Raw genomic sequence first — 25,537 nt, 5'->3', positions numbered from 1 at the left:
CCTCTCCCTTTCTGTCTCTCTCTCTCTCCCCACTCTCCCCACTCTTTGCTCTCCCACTCTTTCTATGTATGCCTTGTATGTGCGTGTGTGTTTGGGAGCCCCCACCCACTCTCACATTTTTAGGAAAATCTCTGGATGAACACCGAAATAAGCTCTATTGTGGTGAAAGAGAAAGCAGATCCAGGAATCTGCCTGTGGGAGTTTGGTTTTTCTCTCTTGTATTGTGTGGTCTCCTGTTGGAATTACCCTGCATGGACCCATAATCCAATTGCAGCCCATTGTTATTAGTGTCGGGGATAATTACACCATGCATGTTGATGGTTTTCCAGTCTTTGGAGGGCTTTCCCCTGCGTTACTCCTTATAATTTGCTCCATAAATACAAGTGTGAAGCAAGACAAGAATAGTTTTCCGTTTCTTTACAAAGGAAAGCCAGTGAAACTGGCCACAAATCACATGGTTGATAGATTAGTGGAACCGAAACGAGGGCTCAAGGTTTGTGATTCCTAACTCCGGGGCTCTGCACTTGACCTACCTAATACTGCACTGTGCATGTACGTGGCCATGCATGTCTGCCACAATCTGTAATGACCCTGCTGCTTATATAAACAGAAATGATATGGGACAATGAACCTGGAGAAAAAACAAGAGGATGGAAGGAAATGTGCAGTTAGGATGTCTCTCTGTTGAGCAGGCTGAGTGATGGACAGAAGCAGAGTCCTGGAGTGATAATCTTTATCAAGCCTTCTAGAGGAAGCGTTTTGGGTGGTGAAGCAGAAGTGTTCTGTTGGAAAACGAGTTGATGGCTGATGCTCACTGAAATACTATCCAGCTGGGAAAGTGATGGAAACACACCCAGGGGTTGATTCCCAAGTGATTGCCTTTCTTGGTACTCCATGTCCAGGCAGGTTGCTGAGGGACCTGCAGACAGCCAAGCTTCTCTGGGAATCTCCCCATTTTCATGTCTTCCTCTTGCCCTCCTGTCTCTCCGTTGTTGGCTCTTAAGAGTACAGACTTCTTTCCTGCACCAATGATGATCCAAATAGAAGATTGTCAAGGCCAGGGAGGAAGCAAAATCTGTCTTCACAAAAGGTAGATGGCTTTGCCAATGCCACAAGGTATTGAAAAACATAGGGCAAGTGAACAGTGACTTGGGGGACATACTCTTTTCTTTCTTATCTTTTCTTTTATAAACTAATTAATGTGGTATGATAGTTAGTATATGACTGTAGCTTGCTGCCTGTGTTTTAAAAGCCTGCTAAGGCTTGGCTATGTAGAATGATATTTTCAAACTTCAGTTTTGTATTCATGTAATTACCTAAGAAGTCCACAAAGGCCCCTGTGGCTCCTAGTGAGTTGTATTCATTAATTTTTACCTTGTCCTAGAATCTGGCTGGTGTGTTGATGGGAGAAGCAGATGACAAGATAGTCTTAAACATGTAAGACAAATAGTGGGAGGGGGTGGGTTAAAATCTTTATAAAAACAGTGAGCAGAGAAGAAGCAGAACGTGCAAAAGGAACAAAAAGAACCTTCCATCCAGGATGCAGCTGTGTCAGCTGTGAAAGAGAAGAAAGGAGAATTGGGTACAAGCGTCCCAACTAGTGTTTTTTTTCCTTTTTGTCAACAAGCTAGAGTCATCTGGGGAAAGGAGCCTCAATTGAGAAATGCCTTGTGCTGGATAGCTTTATGTCAACTTGATGCCAGCTAGAGTCATCAGGGAGAAAGGATCATCAATCAAGAAAATGCCTCCATAATATCAGGCTGTAGGCAAGCCTGTAGGGCATTTTCTTAATTAGTGATGAGGGGGGCCCATCCCATTATGCCATCCCTGGGTTGGTGGTCCTGGGTTCTACAAGAAATCAGGCTGAGCAAGCCAGTAGGCAGCACCCTCCTAGTGGCCTCTGCCTCAGCTCCTGCCTCTGGGGTCCTGCCCTGACTGAGTTCCTGTCCTGACTTCCTTCCATGATAAACACTGATATGGAAGTATAAGCCAAATAAACACTTTCCTCCCTAACTTACTTCTTAGGGTGATGGTGTTTCATCACAGCAATAGAAACCCTAGGTCATGACTCTATCAGATTGGGCTGTGGGCAAGTCTGTGGAGGCATTTTCTTGATTAATGATGAATACAGGAGGACCCAGCCCACTGTAGCAATTCCATCCCTGGGAAGGAAGTTCTGGGTTATATAACAAAGGTAGCTGAGCAAGCTAGTAAGCAGAGTTCCTCTATGTCTGCATCTTCATTTCCTGCCTCCAGGTTCCAGTCTTGAGCTCTTCCTGTGACTTCCTTTAGTGGTTGGCTGGGATATGGAAGTGTAAGATGAAATAAACCCCTTTCCTCCCAGAGTTGCTTTTGGTTATGGTGTTCTTTACTGCAACAGAAACCTAACTAAGCCATAAGGTTACAAAGGGCTTCTTGGGACTTGACTCCAAGAAGATGCTCTTTAGAGGCACTCTGCCTTGATAGCTGCGATGGTGAGCCCTATTCCGTGCTGCGCTTGGTCATTGTTTGGGGGCTGATCATGTGGTTGACAGTCTCAGCCCAAATCCTGAATCATAGCCAGAGACTAGAAAGTTTCTCTCTTGAACAAGATCTGAACTATGCACTTGCTTAGAACTTCACAGTGAACTCACATCCCAGTGAACTCTTGTCCTCAGATGTGCTCAGAAAGGCTCATGCCTCTCTGATAAGAGCAGAGATACAGATTTCTCCATGCATCCATCCATCTGTCCATCCATTCATCTGTTCAGTTGCTGTTTTAGATTATAGGAGCAGTTCTACCACAGCTCTTGCTTGGTTTTCCCTAGTGCTTTGAAACACTGTCAAATCCATGTTCTAACTTCTTTGATTCCATGTTCCAGACATAGTAAATGATAAGGTTTATGACAATGTCCTTGTGTTCAGGGTCGAAATAGTAGCTAAATTGCAGCAGAGGTGGCCGGCTGACTTGGCTATGTGCCTACCGATTCCTAAGCCACTGAAGCAGCTTGCTTTCTCAATGACCCTGGCCTTTGGTAATATTTCCTAACAGCTTCTCTCCAACTTACATGGCAACCTGCCATGCATTGTGGAGTTCAGAGAAATCACAAACATTATTTCAAGAGCACATCATTTCGGAGAACAAAGATGTTAGAGTGGGGTTTGGCAGGTAATAAAAATAGTTATCATTACTATTGTTATTATCAGCAAATATCCCTGCCAATTAGAATTTAGTACTCCTTTAGACCAGGTATTTATAAAGACTTTTCATTTCTTTAATTCCATTATTTAATCAATCAAAGAACACATATCCACACAGCAAGAACCAATTCCCCTGCCACACATGTATCCACCCGCCCTCAACAGCGTTTATATTTTTGGCAGGCTTTTTCTCATGGGGGCTTAAAGAATCACATGTGTTTGTAGGCATTTTATCCAGTAGTTTAAAGAGCATAAAACTTGCAGTCATAATTTTGGGAGTAAATTTTATTGTTATGGCTTTAAAATACAATCAAATAAAAACAAGAATTCCATTAGTAGTTGAATATTGTGATAATAGAGTTGAGAATAAATTTTACTGCTATAGGAACTATAAAACAGCAATAATAAAAACACTATTATTGTGAATAAATTGTATTGAGATGACTAACTAGAAAGCTATAAAACACGACAATAAAGGATAATCTAATCACCAGGAAAGATGTGACAATAATTCACCCCTGTTAGCAAGGAGCCTGGGGTTCCAGCTCACTGGCCCTGAGGCTCTGGGTTACTGCCTGCGTTCCATAAGGTTACAGAAAGATAATCTTTGGCCAGTGGGGTTGGCAGGAGACCACATATTACAGTAAGATTGGACATGGGGATTGGGGAAAATCCAATTATCAGCAAGTGTTAGGAAAACCCTGTGTAGTAATGCCAAATGGCCTCACAAGGCACTTGAAAAAGAAATGTTTACAGGTTTCTACTGACAGTTTTTATGTATTGTTTGACTGTGTGATTTCATGTATTTAAAATGTTGCATTTATATTAATTCAGAATAACTGAGTAGAATTGTATTTTTGTTTGAGGGGGGCACTGTGATCTTGCTTTTTATATAAATTGCCTGTGCATCTCTTGGCCCTGTGTGCATCTTCATCCCATCCCAGTGTGCTCAAGATGAAAAGAAGACCCTCAAGCCTTTGGCCCATCCATCTGTGGAGCTGACAGCCCGTTAAAACCTGCACACCAAGCATCCTGTCCATCTCTTTCCTCGGTGAGGGCAAGAGTCCTGTGAGTGCTATACTCATCTCTTGTTTTGGGTGTCACAATTCACGTTCCAGATTTCTGAGTAAACTGTACCAAGGGGATGTGGAAGATCATAACCACACAGAGCCCTTTAGTCCTTTAAGGTTAGGCTTTTGCCACTGCCCAAAACTTGCTCTTCCCAGGACTGTTCTCTTATTGGATCTGAAGGGTTTCTCTATCCAGTCTTTCCCTGACTCTGTTTTTAAATGTTTGACCAGAGAGTGACTCCCACAGTCTGAAAACGTTTTCCTAACACAGCACTTGTGCAATAGCCTCTTCAATCTTCTCTATGCTTCACACGCTTCTTAGTCTTGCTTAATTTGACCTGCAGCAGGCACTTTACTTGTCTTGGTCACCGAGACCCTGCTATGTCACCAAGTTGGAAAACATGGTAGGGTGTCTAATAGAGTTTTGTTCTGTTTTTTGGTGCTGGGGACCCTGGGACCTTCTGCATGCTAGGCTCTTGCACTAAGCTAAGTGCTCAGGTCTTGAGACAGTAGTTTATATGAGACAGGTGTTGGGGAGACCCACTTAGGAAGGTACATTTTCTTTCTTTTTTTTTTTTTTTTTTTTTGGTTTTTCGAGACAGGGTTTCTCTGTATTGTTTTGGAGGCTGTCGGTCCAGCCTGGCCTCGAACTCAGGAAGGTACATTTTCAATACTTGGATATAGAAAGAACTGGGTTTGAGAAAGTGATGTGATGCATCATAGCAAGGAAACTCATAAGGTTCAGAGAGAGTGGTGGGCTTTGGAGACAGGGTCAGTGAAGTGAGCACAGGTCATGGGATTCCTAGAAACACTCCAAGGAAGATTTACTTGAGAGGGGGTGTGGGTTCTCAAGCCAGGAGCTTGCCCTAAGAAGAGAAATAAAATATCAAATGGTAAAATGGTTTCCATTATTTAACAAAGGTATATGAGCCCATGGTAGAGTTTGGAAAGTCAGTGCTCTATTCTGTTTTGCTGAGATGTCCTCCCACTTACCTATCTTTGACCTTTTGAAGCTATAGCTTAAGGCATTATCACCAACAGTGATAAACTAACTGGCTGGAGAGAGGCTCTGGGTTTTCTAAATCTTTCTGCAAAACAATGGAGCTTCTACTGTGGACTCTTGGCCTTTTAGGTCTGCTGGTTCCTGGGGACTAGGATGTAATAGATGAGTGGGAAGATGGACCAGCACGGTTTCAATTATTTAAATAGAACATTGACTTTTCTTGATCAGGGAGGTGGTTCCTACCCATTTCCTACCCATGTATATCACTTTGAGATGGGAATAGGTAAGAGCATTCAAGCTCCATCATTGGACATTACTCTTAGAATCCTTGAATAAATTTCTAACAAGCATCTCCTAGTACAATTTGTGACAAATACCACTGGATATATTATGTTTTATGAGTAGGAAAAGGAAATTATAATAAAAAATTTTCTCTCTTATTTTCTTAGTTTCTCAATTAGTAAATCATATTGCTCTAGTTATTAAAAATGTTTAAAATTATCAAATAATTTCACTTAGAGATAATCATGGTTAATGTTTCTGATAGATAGCTAATTATGTTTAAAATACTATTGCTGGTGGGTTTTTTTTTTCAACTAAATCACAGTAATTTTCCTATGGCAGTCATGATCCACTTAAAGCATATTGCAGTTCTTAATAACATTCCATCGTTTAGTTAACTTCTATTTTCACAATTTTACAAATAATATTATGATGAACAGCCAGGCAATTTCTTTCAAATCTTTGAATAGCATACTCCAGTATAAGTTATAGGAAGTGCAATCACTGGGTTAAAAATATATTTAAGTGTCTTGCTATAGAGTGGCTTGAATAAAGGCTGCTCCAGTTTATACATTCAACAGGCATGTATGAAAACAATTATTTTATTTAAATATTTGCCAGCTTAATAAGTAAAATCTCCCCACTAGTCACATTCTTTGCATTCCAATGGTTTATGATAAGATTAAACAGTTTATCTTCCATTTTTACTTATTTTAGTGTTTTATACATTGTCTGTTTGTGCTATTCACCCACCTTTTGGTGATCTTTGCTATTCTCCAAGAATCATAACTTCTCTAAATTTACAATATACGTTCAACTGTGTGTGCTTGTGTACAGTTTCTTATAAGATAATCTTAACCTTGTTCATGCATAGCTGATTATTTCCATCCTTGGTGTATGTTTGTGAAATATGTGTGGTTTAACTGCTGTTTCCTCTTTTGCTTCATGGTTAAACCAGTTGTGCAACAAATCTGCTCTCACTGACTAGAAAGATCCACTTTGAATTTCACTACAAACTGACCACATGGCATAAGCTGCCCCTTGTCCTTAGAGCCTGTTTGTAAGTATATAAAAAGAATCTGGTGTTAAACAACCTATGGAAAACTGTTTAGAAATTTGTTTCTTATTCTTACCTTTTGTTTGTGTGGCTTAGTGCAAATAGTTAATTTATTTTCTTTTCTGGCATTCTTCATCCATAAATTAGAGACAAAGACACGTACATATTTCACAGGGATACAGTGGGGGGTGGCTCAGTAGGTATAGTACTTGCTGCTCCAGTATGAGGACTAAATTAAGGATACCCAATACTCATGTAAAAAGCTTGGTGTGTTGGCATGTGGGTGTAATCACATGTGTTTGTGATCTTTGTGCGAAAAGGTGATGCTCTCTGGATGTCACTAGTCACCAAGCCTAGCTGAGTTGGCAAGCTTGGGGCTCTGTGAGAGACTCTGGCTCAAAAAGTAAATGTAGTTCTCACCTCTCAAGAAAAATTCTTGATGCAGCAAGTAGAGACCATTACAGAAAACCACAACCAATCAAATGTGGAGTTGTGGAGCCCAGTCCCAAAGGGTACATCCACAAAATGCTCTCACACCTAAGGTTCAGGGAACACTGAGAAAGAGGAAGCAGAAAGATTGAAAGATTCAGAGAGGGTGGAGATTTTGTTGTGAGATTGTGTCTTTTAGTAATGTTAAAAGCTACACCCAGAAAAGCTCATCAGCATGACAACCTAAGCTTAAGTTGAACAAGGCCAACACAAAAAGACATGCTAAAGCGGACAAGGGGAAGCCCATGAGGCCTCAATCCTATACAAAGAACTATAGGCAGTAAGAGGTTCTGAGAGTGGAGAAATAGTCTTCTCCAGGGAAGAGAATACCAGTTGGTTATCCAATTCCAAATGCGCAGCAACATGAACATGTACATACTAGTAACATTATACAGACTGAGCAGGTTATATCTAAAATTACCTATGTATATACATATATGCATGTAACAACAATTATTTAAAAAGAAGGCATCAGTTTGAAAGGGTTAAGGGGGAAGGAAGGTAAGGGAGAGATGATGTAATTATACTGTAATCTCAAAAATTAAAAGAGAAATAGTGTGGAAAGAGATTGAAGACACTTGATATTAATCTCTGACCTCTAGACACCCATAGACATATGCACATACAGCTACATGCATTTCTTCACACATAAAGAAACGGATGCACATTTATCCCACACAAATATATATATGAATGATAGATGGACAGATAGATACATGATAGGTAAATAATAGTCTTGTCTTTTACACATCTTTTGACATAGAATCTCTGCTTCTAGAAATCTAAACTGAGAAAATGAGGTGTGGAATAGCTTTATGCATTGGGATACAGCTTTATTTACAATATAAATATTATAGTATTAGGAAATCAATGTCCCACATTAAGCTATTTAAATATTCTTACGTAATATATGACACTCAGATATTGTAATAGTTAATTTTTACTTCACTTTCCTGAATTAAAATCACAATGGAAACACATTTCTGTGTGTGTTTGTGGAGGGGCTTCCAGAAATGTTTAATGAAGGAGAAGTTACCCTTTCGGTGTGTGTGACACTATACCATAACTGGGGTCCTGGAACAAATAAAGGGAGGGACCTACCCAAGCTTGAGAACTTGTCGGTCTCTGCTTCCTGAGTGTGATTGCAATGTGACCAGCTGTCTTACTCTCCACCATCACGCATTCTCCATCACAATGGAATACACACTCAAACTCTGGGTCAAAAGAAATTTGTCTTTCTTTCAGTTGGTTTGGCAGGCATTTTGTCATAGCAATAAGAAAAGCAACTAAGGGAGCTGGAGAGATGGCTCAGCGGTTAAGAGCACTGACTGTTCTTCCAGAGGACCTGAGTTCAATTCGCAGAAACCACATGGTGGCTCACTACCACCTTGAATGAGATCTGGTGTCCTCTGCCAGCATGCAGAAGATTGTATAATAAATAAATAAAATATTTTAATAAAAAAGAAAAGCAACTAAGACAGATATTCACTCATTAAAAAAATAACTGTGAAAAACTTTAGTAACATTGAAAACTCATGTTTCACACTACAGTATAAATGCATAATATAAAAGATAGTTAAATACTTAAAAAGTAAGAAGAAAAAAGTACAGTGAAAAGGTGATAATGACCTTTGGTTAATGATTTCTTTTCCTCTTCTGCCTACTATTTTTCATCTTGCAAATATTCTACAATAATATATATGACGCTTGTATTTAAGGGAAAGATTGCCTGATATGCCCAGGGTCCATTTGGAAGTGATTAGGCTCAGGTAGTGGAGAATAAGGCAGACAGAGAGTGGATAGATCTTCATGACTACCTATGAAGAAACCATTTCAAAGCTTCTTGACCTTGTCCTTAGGGTGTTTTTATTCTTATTAGCACTTGCTGATCTAAAGTGATATTTACAAACTGGGCATGATCATGTACTCCTGTAATACCAACATTCAAGAGCCTGAGGCTAGGGGATCATGTGTCTGAGGTCAGCCTGGGATACATAGAAGACCTTGTCTGAAAAATATGTTTAATAGCACATTTATTAACTCTTTGAAACTTTAATACAACATATTTTGATCATATTCACCCCTTCCCTAACTTCTCCCATATCTATCCTCATCTCACCACCCACCCAACTTTTAGTTTAGTCTCCATTTTTCTTTTCATTGAATTCAGTTTGTGGTGTTCAACTAGTCTTGGGAGCAGAGTCTACCCTAGCATGTGGTCAATCTACCAGGGCTTACATCATTAAAGAAAACTAACAGTCCAAATGCGATCAAATGCTAATATCTCCTCAGCTAGTAGTAGGATTCCATGCTTACCTAACCCCATCTCTGATAGAGTTTTATGTGGCTTGAGCTTGCTCAAACCTCGTGCATACTGTGACAATCATTGTGAAATTGTATGTGTAGCTACTGTTTCCTTGAACTTTTTATGTACCACCTCTGGATCTAACAATATTTCTGCCCTCGTGAGATTGCAGAGCTTTGGAAGGTGTAATATATATGTCCCAGCTATGACCAAGCACTCCACAATCTCTTACACCTTGTACATTAATCAGTTGAAGGACTCTGTGTTAGTTGTTGTCTTAGTTAGAGTTTCTGTTGCTGTGAAGAGACACCATGGCCACAGCAATCCTTATAGAGAAAAAACATTTAATTGGATTAGTCTACATTTTAGAGGTTCAGTCCATTATCATAGAGCAACATGATGGTGTGCAAGCAGATATGATGCTGGAGAAGGAGCTGAGAGTCCCATATCTTGATTTGAAGGCAATAGGAAGTAAACTGTCATAGATACTGGGTGGCATCGTGAACACAGGAGACCTCAAAGTTTGTCCCCACAGTTAAACACTTCCTCCATCAAGGCCACACCTTCTACAGCAAGACCACACCTCCCATTAGTGCCACTCCCTTTGGGGACCATTTTCTTTCAAACCACCATAGTTGCCATGCACTATAAGAAGAAGCATTTCTAAAGAAGGTTAAGAATTATATTGATCTATGGATATAGCCATAGATCACTAGTAATCCTTTTAGTACTAATCAATTGAGCAGAATAAAAGTGTTTAGGAACTATGGCGTGTCTAGCCACAGGTACTTGGGCCTGCTAATAGTGCCAAGAATGGATTCCATCTCATGCACCCGGTCAAAGTCAACAAGAAAGTGGTTGGTTTCTTCCATATTTCTACCATTATTTCACCAGTGGGCATTATGTTGTCAGACTAGCAATTACTGTAGCTTGCATTTTCATAGCTGAGTGAGACTGTTAATTACTTTTCTCCTTCAGTAGTGTGCATAGCACCCTCCAACACTATGAAATCTAGGCACTAGGAGTGAAGCTTCCAGGTGAATACCATCTTGTTTTTTACCACATTCTTTGACTCAAGAATGTGGTGTCTTCAGCAATAGGTTCAAGTTCTTGAGGGTAACCAAGAACATTGACAGTAGCCTACACTGTTTGTGTATCTGTGGAACCACACTGGACAACTCAAAAAGAGATAACCCATCCCTAGTACTGGGGATTTTGTTTGTTAATATGTGATATTTAGTTGGGATAGTCAACTAAATGTGTGTTTTTGTCTGAATTTTTTTTGTTAATTTTTTCTTTAATTTGCTTTTATGTGGCTTCCCTACCCTAAACATAGATTAGTTTAAGTGTTGAAACTCTGTTCTCTAGAATATACTAAACATCAGTTTAAAAACTCTGAAGTTAAATTTACACACACACACACACACACACACACACACACACACATTTCCTCTCCACGTGTGCCTCTGTAAAAACCATTGGGATTTGTGATTTAAACCAAATGACCTGAAAGTATTCTTTCTCTTGACCTCACTCTTCTTCTTGGGATGTACTCAAAGAAGTCATCAGAAACAAGAGCAGAAATTTGCATAACTTATTCACCATGGGACTACTTACAATAGCTCCCCACCACCACCCCCACAAAGAGAAACAGTTCTATCCAACACAGAAGAAAGGATTTCAATGAAAAATAGTATATAATAGATATTTATTTTCAAGTGTTATGTGGTCATTGAAAATATTTTAAAAGGGTTTGTCAATGTAAAGAAATGCTTCTGGTAGGATAGAATATAATGGAGTTACTATACATGTTATACTTAAATATAACCAGTTGAAATAGATGCATAGACCAAAAGTTGAAAGGAAATATGCCAGAAACATCACCATTATTTTGTTTTGGAATTTATGAGTATTAAGAATTATTCTATCATTTTTTACAAAAAAAAATCTGCTCCTTTTTCTCCATATTTTATGATTTCTCCATTTTAATATATGTTAATTTTATAAGGAAAAACTGAAAATACTTTACTACATGAAATATTCATGCTACTGTTTTTTTTCACTAAGTATTTAAAGTATGAAATTTGCCTCAACATTTGTTATTTTTACCGCTTTATACATTCCAGTAGAAATTCCATCAGCTCTTTTCTGATTTGTGCTTATTAGTAATATATTCCAAAGGAGTGTTTTCTCTGTTAAGCATTTGCTCAAAAAGAATACATACAGTACAGTTATCTTTTTATTTGCTCAGAAAGGTGAGAGTGGTGATAACTTGGGAAGGGGAAGGTAACCAACTTTTCCCTTCTCTACTGACATGTGCTATGTACCACCCAATAAACTAGGTAGACATTTACTTAAACTCATGTTAAATTTTCTGAGTTTTAAGTATTGAGTTTTAGTTACTTTCTCATAAAAATCATAGTAACTATTAATCAGAGGCTTTTATTGAAATTTCAGACCATTATATTCTACATATTAGATGAACCCACCTATTCAGTGCTGGGTTCCAGATGCAATAAATATTTGCTGACCTTGGATGGTTGAAAACTGAATGTTGGGACTAGAGAGGTTTGCTGCATTTATTCAAGTGAAGGATTGTGTGTGCTGTGACATTTTTAGGGGATTACAGCCAGTCAAAACACAACTCCTTAGCAGTGTGAGTCCTCTTTCGTGCACCCATGGATACCTATAGTGAGTCTACTAACCCTGCATTGAAAATATCCAATGTTCTAGCTAGTTGTATGTCAACTTCACACAAGAGTCATTTGGAAGAGGAGACCTCAATTGAGATAATACTCCCACAGGATTGGCCTGTGGAAAAGCCTGTGGTGCATTTTCTTGATTGATAATTGATGTGGGAGGGCCCAGTTCACTTAGCTGTTGCCACCATTGGGCTGGTGGTCCTGGGTTCTATGAGAAAGCAGGCTGAGCAAGCCATTGGGAGCAAGTCAGTAAACAACATCTCTCTTTAGTCGCTGCATCACCTCCTGCCTTCAGGTCCCTGCTCTAAGTTCCTGGTCTGGCTCCTGAATTATGGACTATGAACTAAAGATGAAAAAAGACCCTTTCCTCCTCAAGTTGCTTTTTGTCATGGCGTTTTCTCACAACAATAGAAACTCTAGCTAAGATATCCACATAGGGGAATCTCTTTTATACTGTGCATGTCTGAGAACATAAACAGCACAGTAATAAACTCTGTTAACATTGTATTTGGTGTTAGGGTAATCTAAAGATGAATTAGAGTGTTCAGGAGGAGAAGGGTAGGTTATTTAATAAAGCACAAGAGCACTCACTGTATGAGGTGTTCCTAGAACTAATCTCCATGGATACCCAGGGATGATCGAGTCCTCCTCCCAAACAGATGACCATGACAAGGAAAAGCCCAAACATCTGTTTAACTATCTAAAGGGAGGATGGCCAGTCACCACCCATATCCCTGTTGTAAAAGCACCCCGAGAGACTCCTTTCCTGGTGGGGCTCCATAGACAGAAAGAAATATGTGAGGACAAAAGAGGGGGCCTGGAAGGCTTTCTCTTCATTTGCCTCTCTCCTCCCAATGCTGAAGAATAATTACACTATTTTATGACCTCCTTGATATTGATCTTTACTGCTGATCTCTTTGTTGTCCAAATCAGCAGCAGCTACTTAGAAAATGTTTAATCTATGTAGCAGAGTCTTCAGGAAAAAATAAAGCATCCGCACCATTTGTTCTGAAGATCATTGTTATTACAAGGAAATAAAGAACATGTAAATGACTGTGGAGGGCTTCAATCAGTCCCAGCTTACACAATTGCTAATGAAATGTTGATTATTTTTAGCCAGGTTTGAGTTCAAATTCTCCCTTTCCAGGCTTCAACATGCTTTGTGTGCCATTAAAATTGGTAGTCTGTCACAAGATAACCTCACCTCACACTTTGTTATTTAAAGGCTATTTCATTTGGTTTTTTATATGTTCATATATTAAAGAGCTGCTTAAAATCAAGAAAATAAATAAAAGATAAATCTTTTGTTACTATTACCTATGACTGCTTTGTATAAAGTGGTTAGAATACATAAATGTTGGACTATTGAATAGATACATAAAACACTACAAGACGCTAGCACAGATGTTCAGTGAGGATTAATTAGTGCTGTTACAGAGGATATTTGTGGACTTGCAATAACAACATAGAATGTGTTCTGAAAATGTATTTATATGGGTATTTGTATTTTTCCTTTATAAAAATGATAGTATGTTCCATAAAGCATTCAATTTCCATATATTGCTTGTACCAATATACATTTTATATTGAAAATCTTCACTCCAAGGAATTGCTGCTTATAAAAAATACAGTACATGGTAGTTATTCTAAAATAAGTGAAGAGATATATTGGTCTCATCTATTAAAATTTAACTACCATTTGTTTCCTTTTAATCTACTTTTAAACCTCCTTTCCATTATTTTGGGTAATTCTTTAAAAAATCTTTTAAAAATTCTTTTAAAAAATCCTTTAAAAAACAAGAGTTCTCATTTGTTTAAGCTAAATATGACAAAATTAATTCAACATCTGATAAAATCTTTATAATTTTGAAGACAAGGAGCTATTAAATTCAAGCTATTAAGTAGCTGTATTGATAATAATTAATGATAGTAAATGTAGCTACATTTTTGAGTGGTGTAATCTGGTGTAGAAACTGAATTCTATTCTAGTAGTTGATCGTTAGTACATGATCCCAAAATAACAATGGATCTCTGTTTTATTTGTTTATTTATCTTTGTTGCTTTTGATTTTTTATTCAAGCTCTTACTGAGTAGGTCAGGCTAGCCTGCTCCTCCTGCCTCATTGTCTTGAGTTCTAGAATCAAAGGTGTACACTCACCAGTTTGATACTCAGAACTAGTCAAAAAATGTGCCATCCTGGACTTTGTACATTAGTTGACCCTATCAAGGTTTGTAGCAGGATGGTGGTGGTGCATGCACTTGGGAAGCAGACACAAGCAGATCTCTGTAAATTTGAGTCCAGCCTGGTCTACAAAGTGAGTTCTAGGACAGCCTAGGTTGTTTAGAAAGACACTGCCTTAAAATGTGGGTTTTTTGTTTTTTTGCTTTTGCATTGTTTAGGAATTCCAGCAAACCTCTAATACTGATAGGAAAGAAAGAAAAGAACAAAGTATCAGGATCTGACATGATGCAATGAAGACAAGAAGCAATCTCCTGGTTCGACATGAGTCTGGGAGAAAAGTTTTAATCTGTTACTTGGTTTTCCAATGCAGCATAGTCAGTCATGAAATCATATGCACACAAACAACTAAAGTGGACTCAGCAGATTCTGTTTGTGTATGCATATATATTTGTGTGTATATATATACATATATGTACATATACATTTGTGCATATGCATGCATGTGTAACAAATATCATACGAGAAAAAGAGGCTATCAACTTGAGAGTGGGGCCATGGGAGAGATTCAGGGTAGGGTAACAGGGAGTAGCTAGAGGGAGGAAAAGGAGAAAGAAGTGGCATATGTTTATTTCAATTAAAAAACATTTCTAAAAAAGAAGAAGAATACCACTTGAAAGGCTAAATTAGTCTTTGTGCCTTTTGCTTTTAGTATCATGGCAGTTACATATGGCATGTACTGCGTTTCATTCAAACTCCTGTGTTCTTACTACTTGGTTGTTAAGAGAGTGTTCTCATTGCTAAACGTGGATTAACTTATTTAATTCTAATAAGAGTCTTTTGAAACAGTGCTATTATTATTCTCACTTTACAAAGAAAGACGTGAAGGCTTAAGAAAGAAGAGACACAATGCCACAAAAGTTCACAAATGTGGGGAAAAGATGAAAGTCTTCAGAACACTAATTAGCTGTCCAAGTCTCCACGTATTCACCATCCCTATACAGAAATTTGCATCACAGCATCTCCTAAAGCTGACACATCAGTGCTATCAACACAGTATTTGCCCATACATATTTATTAGGTAAATGGATTATCGGTGTGATCTCCAAGGAATAGTCAAACCCATCTTCTTTGATAAATAAACCCTTTAGTTAGGAGCAGTCATCAAATGACTTACTAGCTACCTATTAGTCACTTTGTAAGTGACTTTCTTTCTTCTCCTGCTCTGTTTTCTTGTTTATGGAACATGGATCACACTGCATAGGGTTAAAATGAGAACTGAATTGCAAACTGTACACGTGTCTGGTTTTGTAGGTGCTAGCCTAATGCCTGAAATAAAGCAAGCACCAAATGATCCTAGTAAACTGTTCACTGAAAGATAAACCCTAAGTAGACAGTTAAAACAATCCTATAGGTAGCTGCTAAAGAACCTGAAGCTGTGATTAGCCCAGGGCGGCTTACTGGTTCCTATCAAACACGTAAGGCAGAAGTTAGACCAGTTCTCCACAAGGATTTCTAGAAGTTAGGGGTAGAGAGAATACTTCCGAACTCAGCCTATGAGGACAGCACTCATGTAATACTCAAGTCACACAAAGACATTACAAGGAAAGAAAAGTGCAGACTGACAGCCTTCATAAACTCAGAAGAATCCTCAAAAAATATTGACAAATGCAGCCTAGCTTTGGATAAAAAGAACTGCATATCCTGGCTTAGGGGGTTTATCCCAATCAAACATAGCTGTTTCAACATTCCATCCCATCCACAGACAGAAGAAGGGAAATCATAGCATCATATCAGTAGGTCACCAAAAGTTTTCACAGTGTCAAGCACACATCTATGGTTAAGAAAAAGGAACTTACTCAGTGTGATGAATACTTTTTATTTTATTTTAGGTTTTTAGAGTCAGGGTTTCTCTGTGTAACAGCCCTAGCTGTCTTGGAACTCACCCTGTAGACCAGGCTGGCCTCGAACTCACAGAGATCCACCTGCCTCTGCCTCCCAAGTGCTGGGATTAAAGGCATGTGCCACCATCACTTGGCTGATGAATAGTTTTTAAAGCTGCTTTGGACAATGTCATCTTTAGTGGCAAGAACCTGGAAACTTTCACAGGGAGATCAGTCATTTCTGCACAATGTCTGCACTCACTGCTGTTTTTCAATAGAGTTCTTGCAGGCCTAGATAACACAATAAAACGAGAAAAGGTAAGAAATGGTATACAGCTTAGGAAGGTATAAATAAAACTGCCTGTGTTTAAAGGGGACGTGAATATGCAGGCAGGAAAATAGAAAGAATCAGCAACAATCATCCTGGAACTAAGAATGCATCAGACCAAACGGGCTGACATAGTGAAGTCCATTGATTTCCTATACATAGAAAAGAGCAAGTGGAATTTGAAATTTAAAAAAATAAAAACACTGGTGTACCCAAAGTGAAACATTTGTAATACATCTATCTCTTCAGGGAAACATAAGGAACTCAAATAAAAGACATCAAAGAACTGAATGGATGGGAGAATATTTATGTTCACACGAAGGAAGACTCAATATTGTCCAGATATCAGCTCTTCCAAACTTTATTTATAGACACAATGCAACCCCAAACAAGATCCTAGGGAGTTATTTTGTGATTATTGACAAACTGATTCTAAAGATTTGTGGACAAATAAAAGACACTGAATAGCCAACACAATACTGCAGGAGAATGAAGTCAGAAGCCTGACATTACCTTATTTCAGATTTACTGTCACCTTACAGTCCTCAGACAGTGTGGTATTGACAAAAGAATAAACAAATAGATCAGTATAAGAGAACGGGGAGCCCAGAAATAGGCCCACATGTGCATAGTCAATTGATCTGGACAAAGGAGAAAAATAGTACAACAGAGCAAAAATATTCTTTGCAAGAGAAGGCTGAAACAGCTAGACATTCACATACAGAACAGGGGAAGCACAGATATGAACTCAAAAATGTATCACTGGGGCTGGGAAGGTGGCTCAGTTTGTAAAGTGCTTGCCATGCATGAGGACCTTAGTTTGATCCTCAAAACCTGGCCCGAAATGCTGGATGGTGGCAAGCCCCTGTCACTCCAGCTCTGGGAAGACACAGACAGATAGGTCTCTGGGGCTTCTTTGCCTATCCATCCTAACTGGCGATATCTAGATCAGTGACAGACCCTGTCTCATCTCAAAGGAGGTGGATAGCATTATTGATGATGACCGCCAAGATTGAGCCAAGATTGACCTCTCATGTACACACACACACACACACACACACACACACACACACACTCACTCACAAAGCCCTTTGCCTAAATATTAAATACAAAACTATCAAATTCTAGAAGATGGGCTTAGAAAGCCTAGATGACTCTGAGTATGACATTGACCTTTTAGACAAGCCAGGAAAGGCTCAATCCACGTGGAAAAACTGATATGCCAAAATTTAGTAAATGTATAAACTTCTAAGGCTTTTAAAGAAAACTAGAAGACAGGAACAGAGATAAAATATTTATGAAAGGCACATATGATAAAAAGTATGTGATTTAAAATATATAAAGAACCCTGAAACTCAAACATTAATAAAAGGTATGATAAGTACAATGTGGGCTGATGACCATAATGGTGCCTCATCAAAGAAAACACAATGAGTTGAAGAACCTAGGAAAGGTTCTTTGTCTCATCTGTAACCAGACAACTGCAAATTCAAGCTACCAGATGCACTACAGTCTGCTACATCAGCCCACATCTAGAAGGCCAACATCAAAGGCTAGTGAGGGTGTAGAGCAACCAGAGCTCATTCGTTGCTGATGAAAACACAAAACTGTCTCCACCAATTTTGGACAGTGGTTCGTCAGATACCCGTAGAAAAATCTATAGATATATTTATCATATGGCTCAACAATTGTACTCTTTAGTTCTTATCCAAATGAACTAGGAATACGTCTGTACAAAATCATTCACATGTGTGTTTATGGCAGCTTTGTTCATAACTGCCAATATAGGAAGCAACCGCGATGTCTTTCAATGTATAAAGGGGTAAACTGTGGCATATCCAGAGAAGGGATTATTGTCTGTCACTGAAAAAGGAGCTGCCAAAGCTGTGAAAAGACATGGAAGAAAATTAAGCATGTTGTGGTGGTTGGAATGAGAATGGTCCCAAAGGCTCTTAAATGTGAATGCTTGTTTCCTGGTTGGTGGAACTGTTTGAGAAGGATTAGAAGGTGTGGAGGAGATACGTCATTGTTGAAGATGTGTCAGTGAGGGTAGGCTTTGGGTTTCAAATGACCATGCCATTCTAGTTGGCTCACTCCCTGCCTTGCTGTTGTTATCTCAACATATGAGCTCTCAGCTGCTGCTCCAACATCATGCCTGCCTGCCTGCTGCCTTGATAGTCATGAACTCACCCTCTGAAACTATAAACAAGCACCCAATTAAATGCTTCCTTTATAAGTTTCCTTGGTCACAGTGTCTCTTCACAATAGAATAGCAGCTAAGATGCATATTAATAAGTGAAAGAAGTCAATCTAGAAAGGCTGCACAGTGTGTCCCAAGCTATATAATATTCTGTAAAATGTGGAACTATGCATAGTAAGTGATGGGATTGAAAATGGAAGGATGGATAAGCAGCGTCCTGAGGACAGTTAGGGCATTAAAATTGTTCTGTATGATACTACACTGGTTTATATTGGGCAGCAATATAAATATTGCTGTCAAATGCCATAGAATATACTACACTAGGAATGAACCCTAATATGACTTTGGGTAATGCTGTCACAATGGATTGTCAATGGTTTCAACTGTTGCATAGGGATTCATTCTCACCATTTACAGTAGTAGTTAGTACTAGAGGCTCTTATATCAACTTGCCAGGGTTCAGGTCCAGTTATCACTTTCTTTGTGGTCTGCTTTCCTCTTCTCTGAGACAGAGAAGAAATAAAAAGAAATCTATGTCAACATTTTAGAGAGGAGAAAATGAGATTTAAATTAGTTAGAGTAACGCCCGTCCCATAAAAAGTTTCAGCTCAATAAATCTTAGCTATTACAACGTTTACAAACTTACAAATGCTTTTTATCTGCAATGCTTTATTGAGTTTTTCTAGCCTCCCTGCAAAATTGGCATGATCGTCCTCACTCCGTAGACAAAGAAATCACATTTCACAATGGCTAAACAGTTGCCCAAGGTTCATAGCAGGTAAATCATAGAGTTATTACTTCAACATTGGCTATAAGATTTCAAATTCCATGTGCACTACCTTCTGTGACCTTTGAAATTTTATTTATTTTGTGTGTGTGTGTGTGTGTGTGTGTGTGTGTGTGTGTAGGCAGGCATGTGTGTGCAAGTGCACATGTAAATGCTCATGGAAACCAGAAGAGGGAATCAGATCACCTAGCACTGGAGTAATAAGGCAACTGTGAGCTATCTGACATGGGTGCTGGGAATTGAGCAATTCTTTTGCTAGAGAATTTAATGCTTCTAACCTGATAATCATCTCTCCAATCCCTTTGTGACCTTTTAAATCCATCTTCTATTCTTCAGGAAATCCTGGTATCTTCACTATTTCATATCTTTCTTTCCATTCCAGATCCTCAGTGCAACACAGACAGAGGGTTGTCAGTCCAGAGGAGACCTGAGATCTACTCCTGTGAGAGATATCACCACATGGGGATGTGAGTGATGACACACATGTGAAGGAAGGTGTTGCCAGAGGTCACAACCAGCTTTAGGATACAGCAGGATAGCTACTTTCAATATTAATATTCACAAGCTAGATGACACAAACCATGAGCTGAAGATTTGCCTGTGTGCTAAGTTGAAAGGATTTCCAAGCATCTGTCCCTCAACCATGGAAACTACAAAACCTGGTAATAGGAAATAAAAGGACAAATTAATAGCATAAAGAAAAGGGAAGGGGAGCAGCCCCATGTGCCTAATTTGAACATGAACCATAAGGAACATGTCTTTGGGTCTGCCCGAGCAGATTTGAGGAGCACAGAGGTGGTGCCTGTGTGAGCATGAGACACAAGGAGAAAAGGTTCCTCAGTGAGTTCTGTTTAGCTGAAACTGTTTTCTCTTGATGGGTCCAGGGGCCTCCACAACTGTTCTTTGGGGGATAAGCCTTCTGTGAAGAAGCATTTGTAATGCTAGGAAGATGCTTAGTGGCTTCCAAAAGTAGATAATGAAAAAGAAATGTCTTTGAGTGTATGTCTATAGGATGCCACATACTTTTTCTTTGGTATAAACTTCTAGGGCTAGAGCAGTTGAATTAAAAGATATACATACATACATACATACATATTGTATATAAACACACAAATTGCCTTCTGAAGAGGTTTTTACCAATTTATTTCATTCTGCATTTGAAGATATAGTATTATATTTCTAGAATAATTTTTCCCAATGCTAAAAAGAATGTACACTTTCCTCTGTAAACATCACCTCAAACAGCTATTGGTTCCAGGGCTTTGAATAAGATGCTGTTATGCCCAGGGAAACCCAAAGGTCTGATGTGCTGGTCAGAGATGACAACTTGATAGGATCCAGAATTGCCTGGGAGACATGCTTTCCAGCACACCTGTGAGGGATTATTTAGATGAGTTAGCCTCTGGGCATGCCTGTGAGGGGTTAGCTAGATTAGGTTAGCCTCTGGGCATGCCTGTGGGGGTTAGTTAGATGAGGTTAGCCTCTGGGCATGCCTGTGAGAGGTTATTTAGATGAAGTTAGCCTCTGGGTGTGTCTGTGGGAGGTTATTTAGATGAGGTTAGCCTCTGGGTGTGCCTGTGGAGGGTTATTTAGATTAGGTTAGCCTCTGAGCATGCTTGTGAGGGCTCTTGATTTTATTGACTGAGAGGGAGGATCCACCCTGAAGGAAGACAGCAGTCCCTGGTCCTGAGACCTGAAGTGCATGAGACAGTAGGCTAGCTGAGCACAAACATTCAGCATTCTCTTCCTCCTGATTGTGGACACAGGGTAGCCAGCTACCAAGCTCCTTCCTTCGGCACTTCTGTCACGATAGAATGTACTTTCAAACTGTGAGCCCACTAGTTCCTTTCTACCTTAAGTTGCTTTTATCAGAGCATTTTTTTTTTAGTCATAGTAACAGGAGAAGTAAGGAAGATATGGTTTCCATGATAGGATCACACCTGGCTAGGATACTTGCTAACTGTGTGACCTTAGAAAAGACATTTAATCTCTTTAATTCTTAGTTTCTTCATCTGTGAAACTGGAATAGTAACATCTATCTTAAAGCATTGTGATAATGATAAAGTTGGCAGCATTACAACTGATTAGGCAATAAGTAAATATACATCTACTAATTCCAGTTGCTGCTATTTATAGCTTTATTGAGATTTGTGCTATCTGTATCCTGCTCTGATCCATCACAAATGCTTAAAGTACTTGTGTCATAGAATGCTATTCTTTCATAGTGGACAGACTGAATTGAAACTGCCTTTAGTCAAGTTTTATTAAGGTACTAACAAGTTTTCTCCATAATCTCTATGTCAATTAAGATTTAAATTGTAAAAATTATCTGTTTTCTCCAGTTAACTACTATTTCCTATAATTTTAGACTGCTCAATATCAACTACAGAGAAATTCAGGTGTCATGAGTCCTGAGACATGATGATGGCTGCCTTAATATGTCTTCATTTATCACTACATTTGCTCTTATGGAACCCCAGTTATGGATTTATTAGTCACAGTATAAGATTCCTTCAAAGCTTGATATATATGACCCATAATTAAATCATATCTATCCAGGTCTATTAAGTTTAATCAAAATTATTAATGTGGGTCTGACAGAGTCTTCAGCAAGCAGATTTTGGGAAGGGCATACATGGGTGTTGTCTAATCTTAGAGCATTAACAAAGGATGTTGCTATTGGTCTATTAATCTACTTTTCATTACTATAATGAAATACCCAAAAGCAGACTAACTTTATCAATAAAAGAGGTTTAATTAATTCATAGTTTGGGAAGCTGAAAATCCAAACAGTTTGGGTCACCCTCTGGTGAGGACCACCTACCTCAGCTGCATCCCCTTAGGATAGGGGGTAATGACATCATCAATCAGGAAGCCAGAGGGAATGGCAGGGGTTAGGCTCAAGACCTTACCACATTCACTCTTGAGAGCACTCACTCCAAGAGACCAGCATTCCCTGTGTGAGGCAGGGATTCACCAACACACACACACACACACACACACACACACACACACACACTCACACTTCTTCACGGTTCTGTAGTTCTATAGCCCTCCACATTGTTATACAAAGGATCAAGCCAAGTGAACCTTAGGTTCCTAAGGAGGAAAGAGGATCCCACAAATGACAATAATAATGAATAAACAAATAAAATAAAAATGTGTGGTGCAGGAAGACCAATTCTGATGACTGTGTGAAAGACATGCTAATATACACAGTCTCTGACGTGTCATTGGTTGATTACTAAAACTGTTCATTCTCAATTGCTTATTTGTCAATGTCAGTGGGGGGGGGTAGGGGTGTCCTAAGACTCGGTGGCCCAGGAAGTGAGAGGTGGGAGATAATAAATCATGGCTTTAGTTCTCTGTTTTGCTTGTCAAGTGACATTTGCAGTCTATAGCAGAGTATAGAGTTGAGTGTGGTCGTAAGTGAAAGAATGTTTATCTCAACTAGAGGCAATCAAGCAACCTGCCTAGTAGTCTGATCACAGCATTGTCCTTCGGATTGTTTTAGGTCTATAAGTGGATGAGCAAGGTCAGCGAGAAGTATTCGGAAGTGCTGCATTTCCTGGGTATGACCTATGAGACCTGGCCTGTGTACTACCTGAAGGTGGGTACAGAGACTGAGCCTGACCTTATTGGCAGAATCTGCCCAGGCAGAAGTTACCACCCAGAGACTCTGCCAGAACTTTGGAGAAGAGTTCAAAATGCAGTGCCTTTTCCACCAAACTGGGCTTTTGCCCATGCCTTCTTCATAAAACTAGGGTTCTGAGGACCCAAACATAGGGGAATCCACAAGCAGATCACACCATAAAGATTCTTTAGAATTGGCTCACTTTTCATCTCTCATGTTCTTTGTTGGTGGTGGTGGTTTTGTTTCCTCCCCTGCCCTCCCCTCCCCTCCCTTTATGTATGTGCCTAGGCATGCTTGAGAAGTCAGAGAACAACTTGCAGGAGCTGGTTTTCTTCTTCTATGTAAGTAAGTTTTGGAGATCAAACTCAGGTTATCAGGGTTGGGGCCAAGTGTCTTTTCCTGCAGAGCCATCTTGTTAGTCTAAATGTTTCGTTTTAAAAAGAGAACCCTCCCCCTCCTAAAAACATGTTTAATACACAGAAACCTTCATTCATTATTCTGTGGCTTTACCACAGATGAAACAAACCTACAGAAGTAAGGTGATTTATACAAGGTCAAGGTCACATAACCAGATAACTGTATAACCAAAGAGATAGTTAGGGCCCCAGTTCTCCTACCCCTTGGCATGTAATGTGGTGCAAGTGTCTGGGGTCTGTAACTCTTCCTTAGGGCCAGAATCTCTAAGCTTTTAGATCTGGCCCAGGAAATGTCTATCCTGACTGGACATTAAAAATCAACTGTGGAGTGTGGCCAAATGACCTCTCTATCTCAGTCCCTCCCAAAGAGATGGCCTGATGTTCTAAGACACAGCATGCTTTGAAAGCTCCCAGGCCAGCCTAACTGCACCAAAACAATAACCTCTCCTTTTCCTCTTCTTCCTTTATTCCACTCCTCCTTTTCTGTCAGACAGGTATCAGAGCTACAATCTTCCACATACCCTGCAAGCTGTCTACTACTCACTTCCGTCCCATCCTTTTGATTATATTTTCTGTCAGACATATTCTCATACATAGCTTGGAATATATGCCTATGCCACCACACGTGACAAAGCAGTGATCTTCAAAGGGTGATCCTTAGTTTCCCACATCAGCAGCATCTGGGAACTTGTTACAAATGAACGTTTTCAGGTCTCTCATATCAGAAACTCTGGAGGCATGCTGAGAGCCCAGCCATCTGTGTTTTAACAGGCCTCCTCTTGATAATTCTGATGCCCACTCAAGGCTGTTTGCCCAACAAGTTCCAGGTGACATTGGTATGGTTGTTTTAAAACTATATATCATGAACTACCATCCAAGGAAACTGCCTTCAAAAGCTAGCATTATTATTTTGTTGCTCTACACATATGCAGTCATATGGAAGACAGAGGAAAACCCAATTGAGGGAAGTCGTGTGCATTTTGACATGACCATGGACATGTAGAGTACTCCAAGGCCTTGGACCCATGGACTACTTGTTCAAGCTGTTATCCATAAGGGCCAGACTCAAGAGGGATGGCAAAGCTTTCCTCAGGAGTCTAAATGAGTGTTCATATAGGGTTGGTGAGTGTATGCAAAAACTAGCAGCTGCAGCTCCCTTCCAATGTTTGCAGCCTGAGACTGCTACCTACATATAGTTCTTACAGAGATTAGCCAAGCCCTCCTGCTAAGCTGTGATTAGAAACCTGATGCTCTACTATGCATGTGTCTGTCTCTTCTTCCTTCCCTCACTGCAGCCCCTAGTCAGGGCCTCAAAGTTCAAACCTCTGTGGGATGCTGCAGTCATGCTAATTTACAAAACCCAGCTCCAAATTTGAGAACCACTCATAACTGTGTCAAAATTACATAGAATTCACTCAGAGACTGACTAATTGGTGTTGTTAAGCAGAGGGCATCAGTTAACCTGGGTTTTGATAGACACTCAAACTCTAAACTGAACTGGCCAACATGACTCATCGTCCTCTACCCAGGACAAGGATACATAAAAGAATGAGAACATGAAGGGGTAATAAGGAAGTATACATATGGTCATAAAATGGTTAATTAAAAAAAATGGAGGTAGGAGGGAGGTCAGGGACCATGCCAGAAACCTTGAGAGGCAGGGGAAGCTATGAGAAGAAAGTACCTTGGATATGACAATCTCAACCATGTCTTTGCCTCAGCTTGTAAGTTTCTTATGTGAAGGGAAAGAGCCTTCATCAGTTCAGTTCCCAAGACTTTGACAAAATGCCTGGTCTAGGCCATTAACAAATCCAAAACAGATACAACTGTTATAGCCTGGAACTGTTTAGAGCCCTTTTCCACCAAAGAGAACTTAAAATTGTCAGTGTAAACCCCACTTGCCTCTAGGAAATGGGCAGGTGACCAGGGTAGGAGGAAGATGGGAATATGGGTAGAGTAGCTGGAGACTTTAATAAGCACCATACAGGGGCGTGGACTTGGACCTATTCATAGTTCTGAGAA

At 39.5% G+C, this 25,537-nt stretch overlaps 1 protein-coding gene across 1 annotated transcript in view; it reads left to right on the top strand.

The window, feature by feature from the left end:
• The first annotated feature begins 9,697 nt into the window (after positions 1-9,697).
• Cpo (carboxypeptidase O) overlaps positions 9,698-25,537 on the top strand; it is a 28,504-nt gene continuing 12,664 nt past the window's right edge. Inside the window, 2 exon segments of the mRNA XM_040752815.1 lie at positions 9,698-9,847; positions 22,980-23,079. Of these exon segments, the coding sequence (XP_040608749.1) occupies positions 9,698-9,847; positions 22,980-23,079 (250 nt within the window).

The sequence above is a fragment of the Mesocricetus auratus genome, unplaced genomic scaffold (assembly GCF_017639785.1).
Source record: "Mesocricetus auratus isolate SY011 unplaced genomic scaffold, BCM_Maur_2.0 Super-Scaffold_100010, whole genome shotgun sequence".
NCBI classification, from domain to species: Eukaryota; Metazoa; Chordata; class Mammalia; order Rodentia; family Cricetidae; genus Mesocricetus; species Mesocricetus auratus.
The sequence above is the reverse complement of the archived record's forward strand: the minus strand, read 5'-3'. Positions and strand labels throughout refer to the sequence as shown.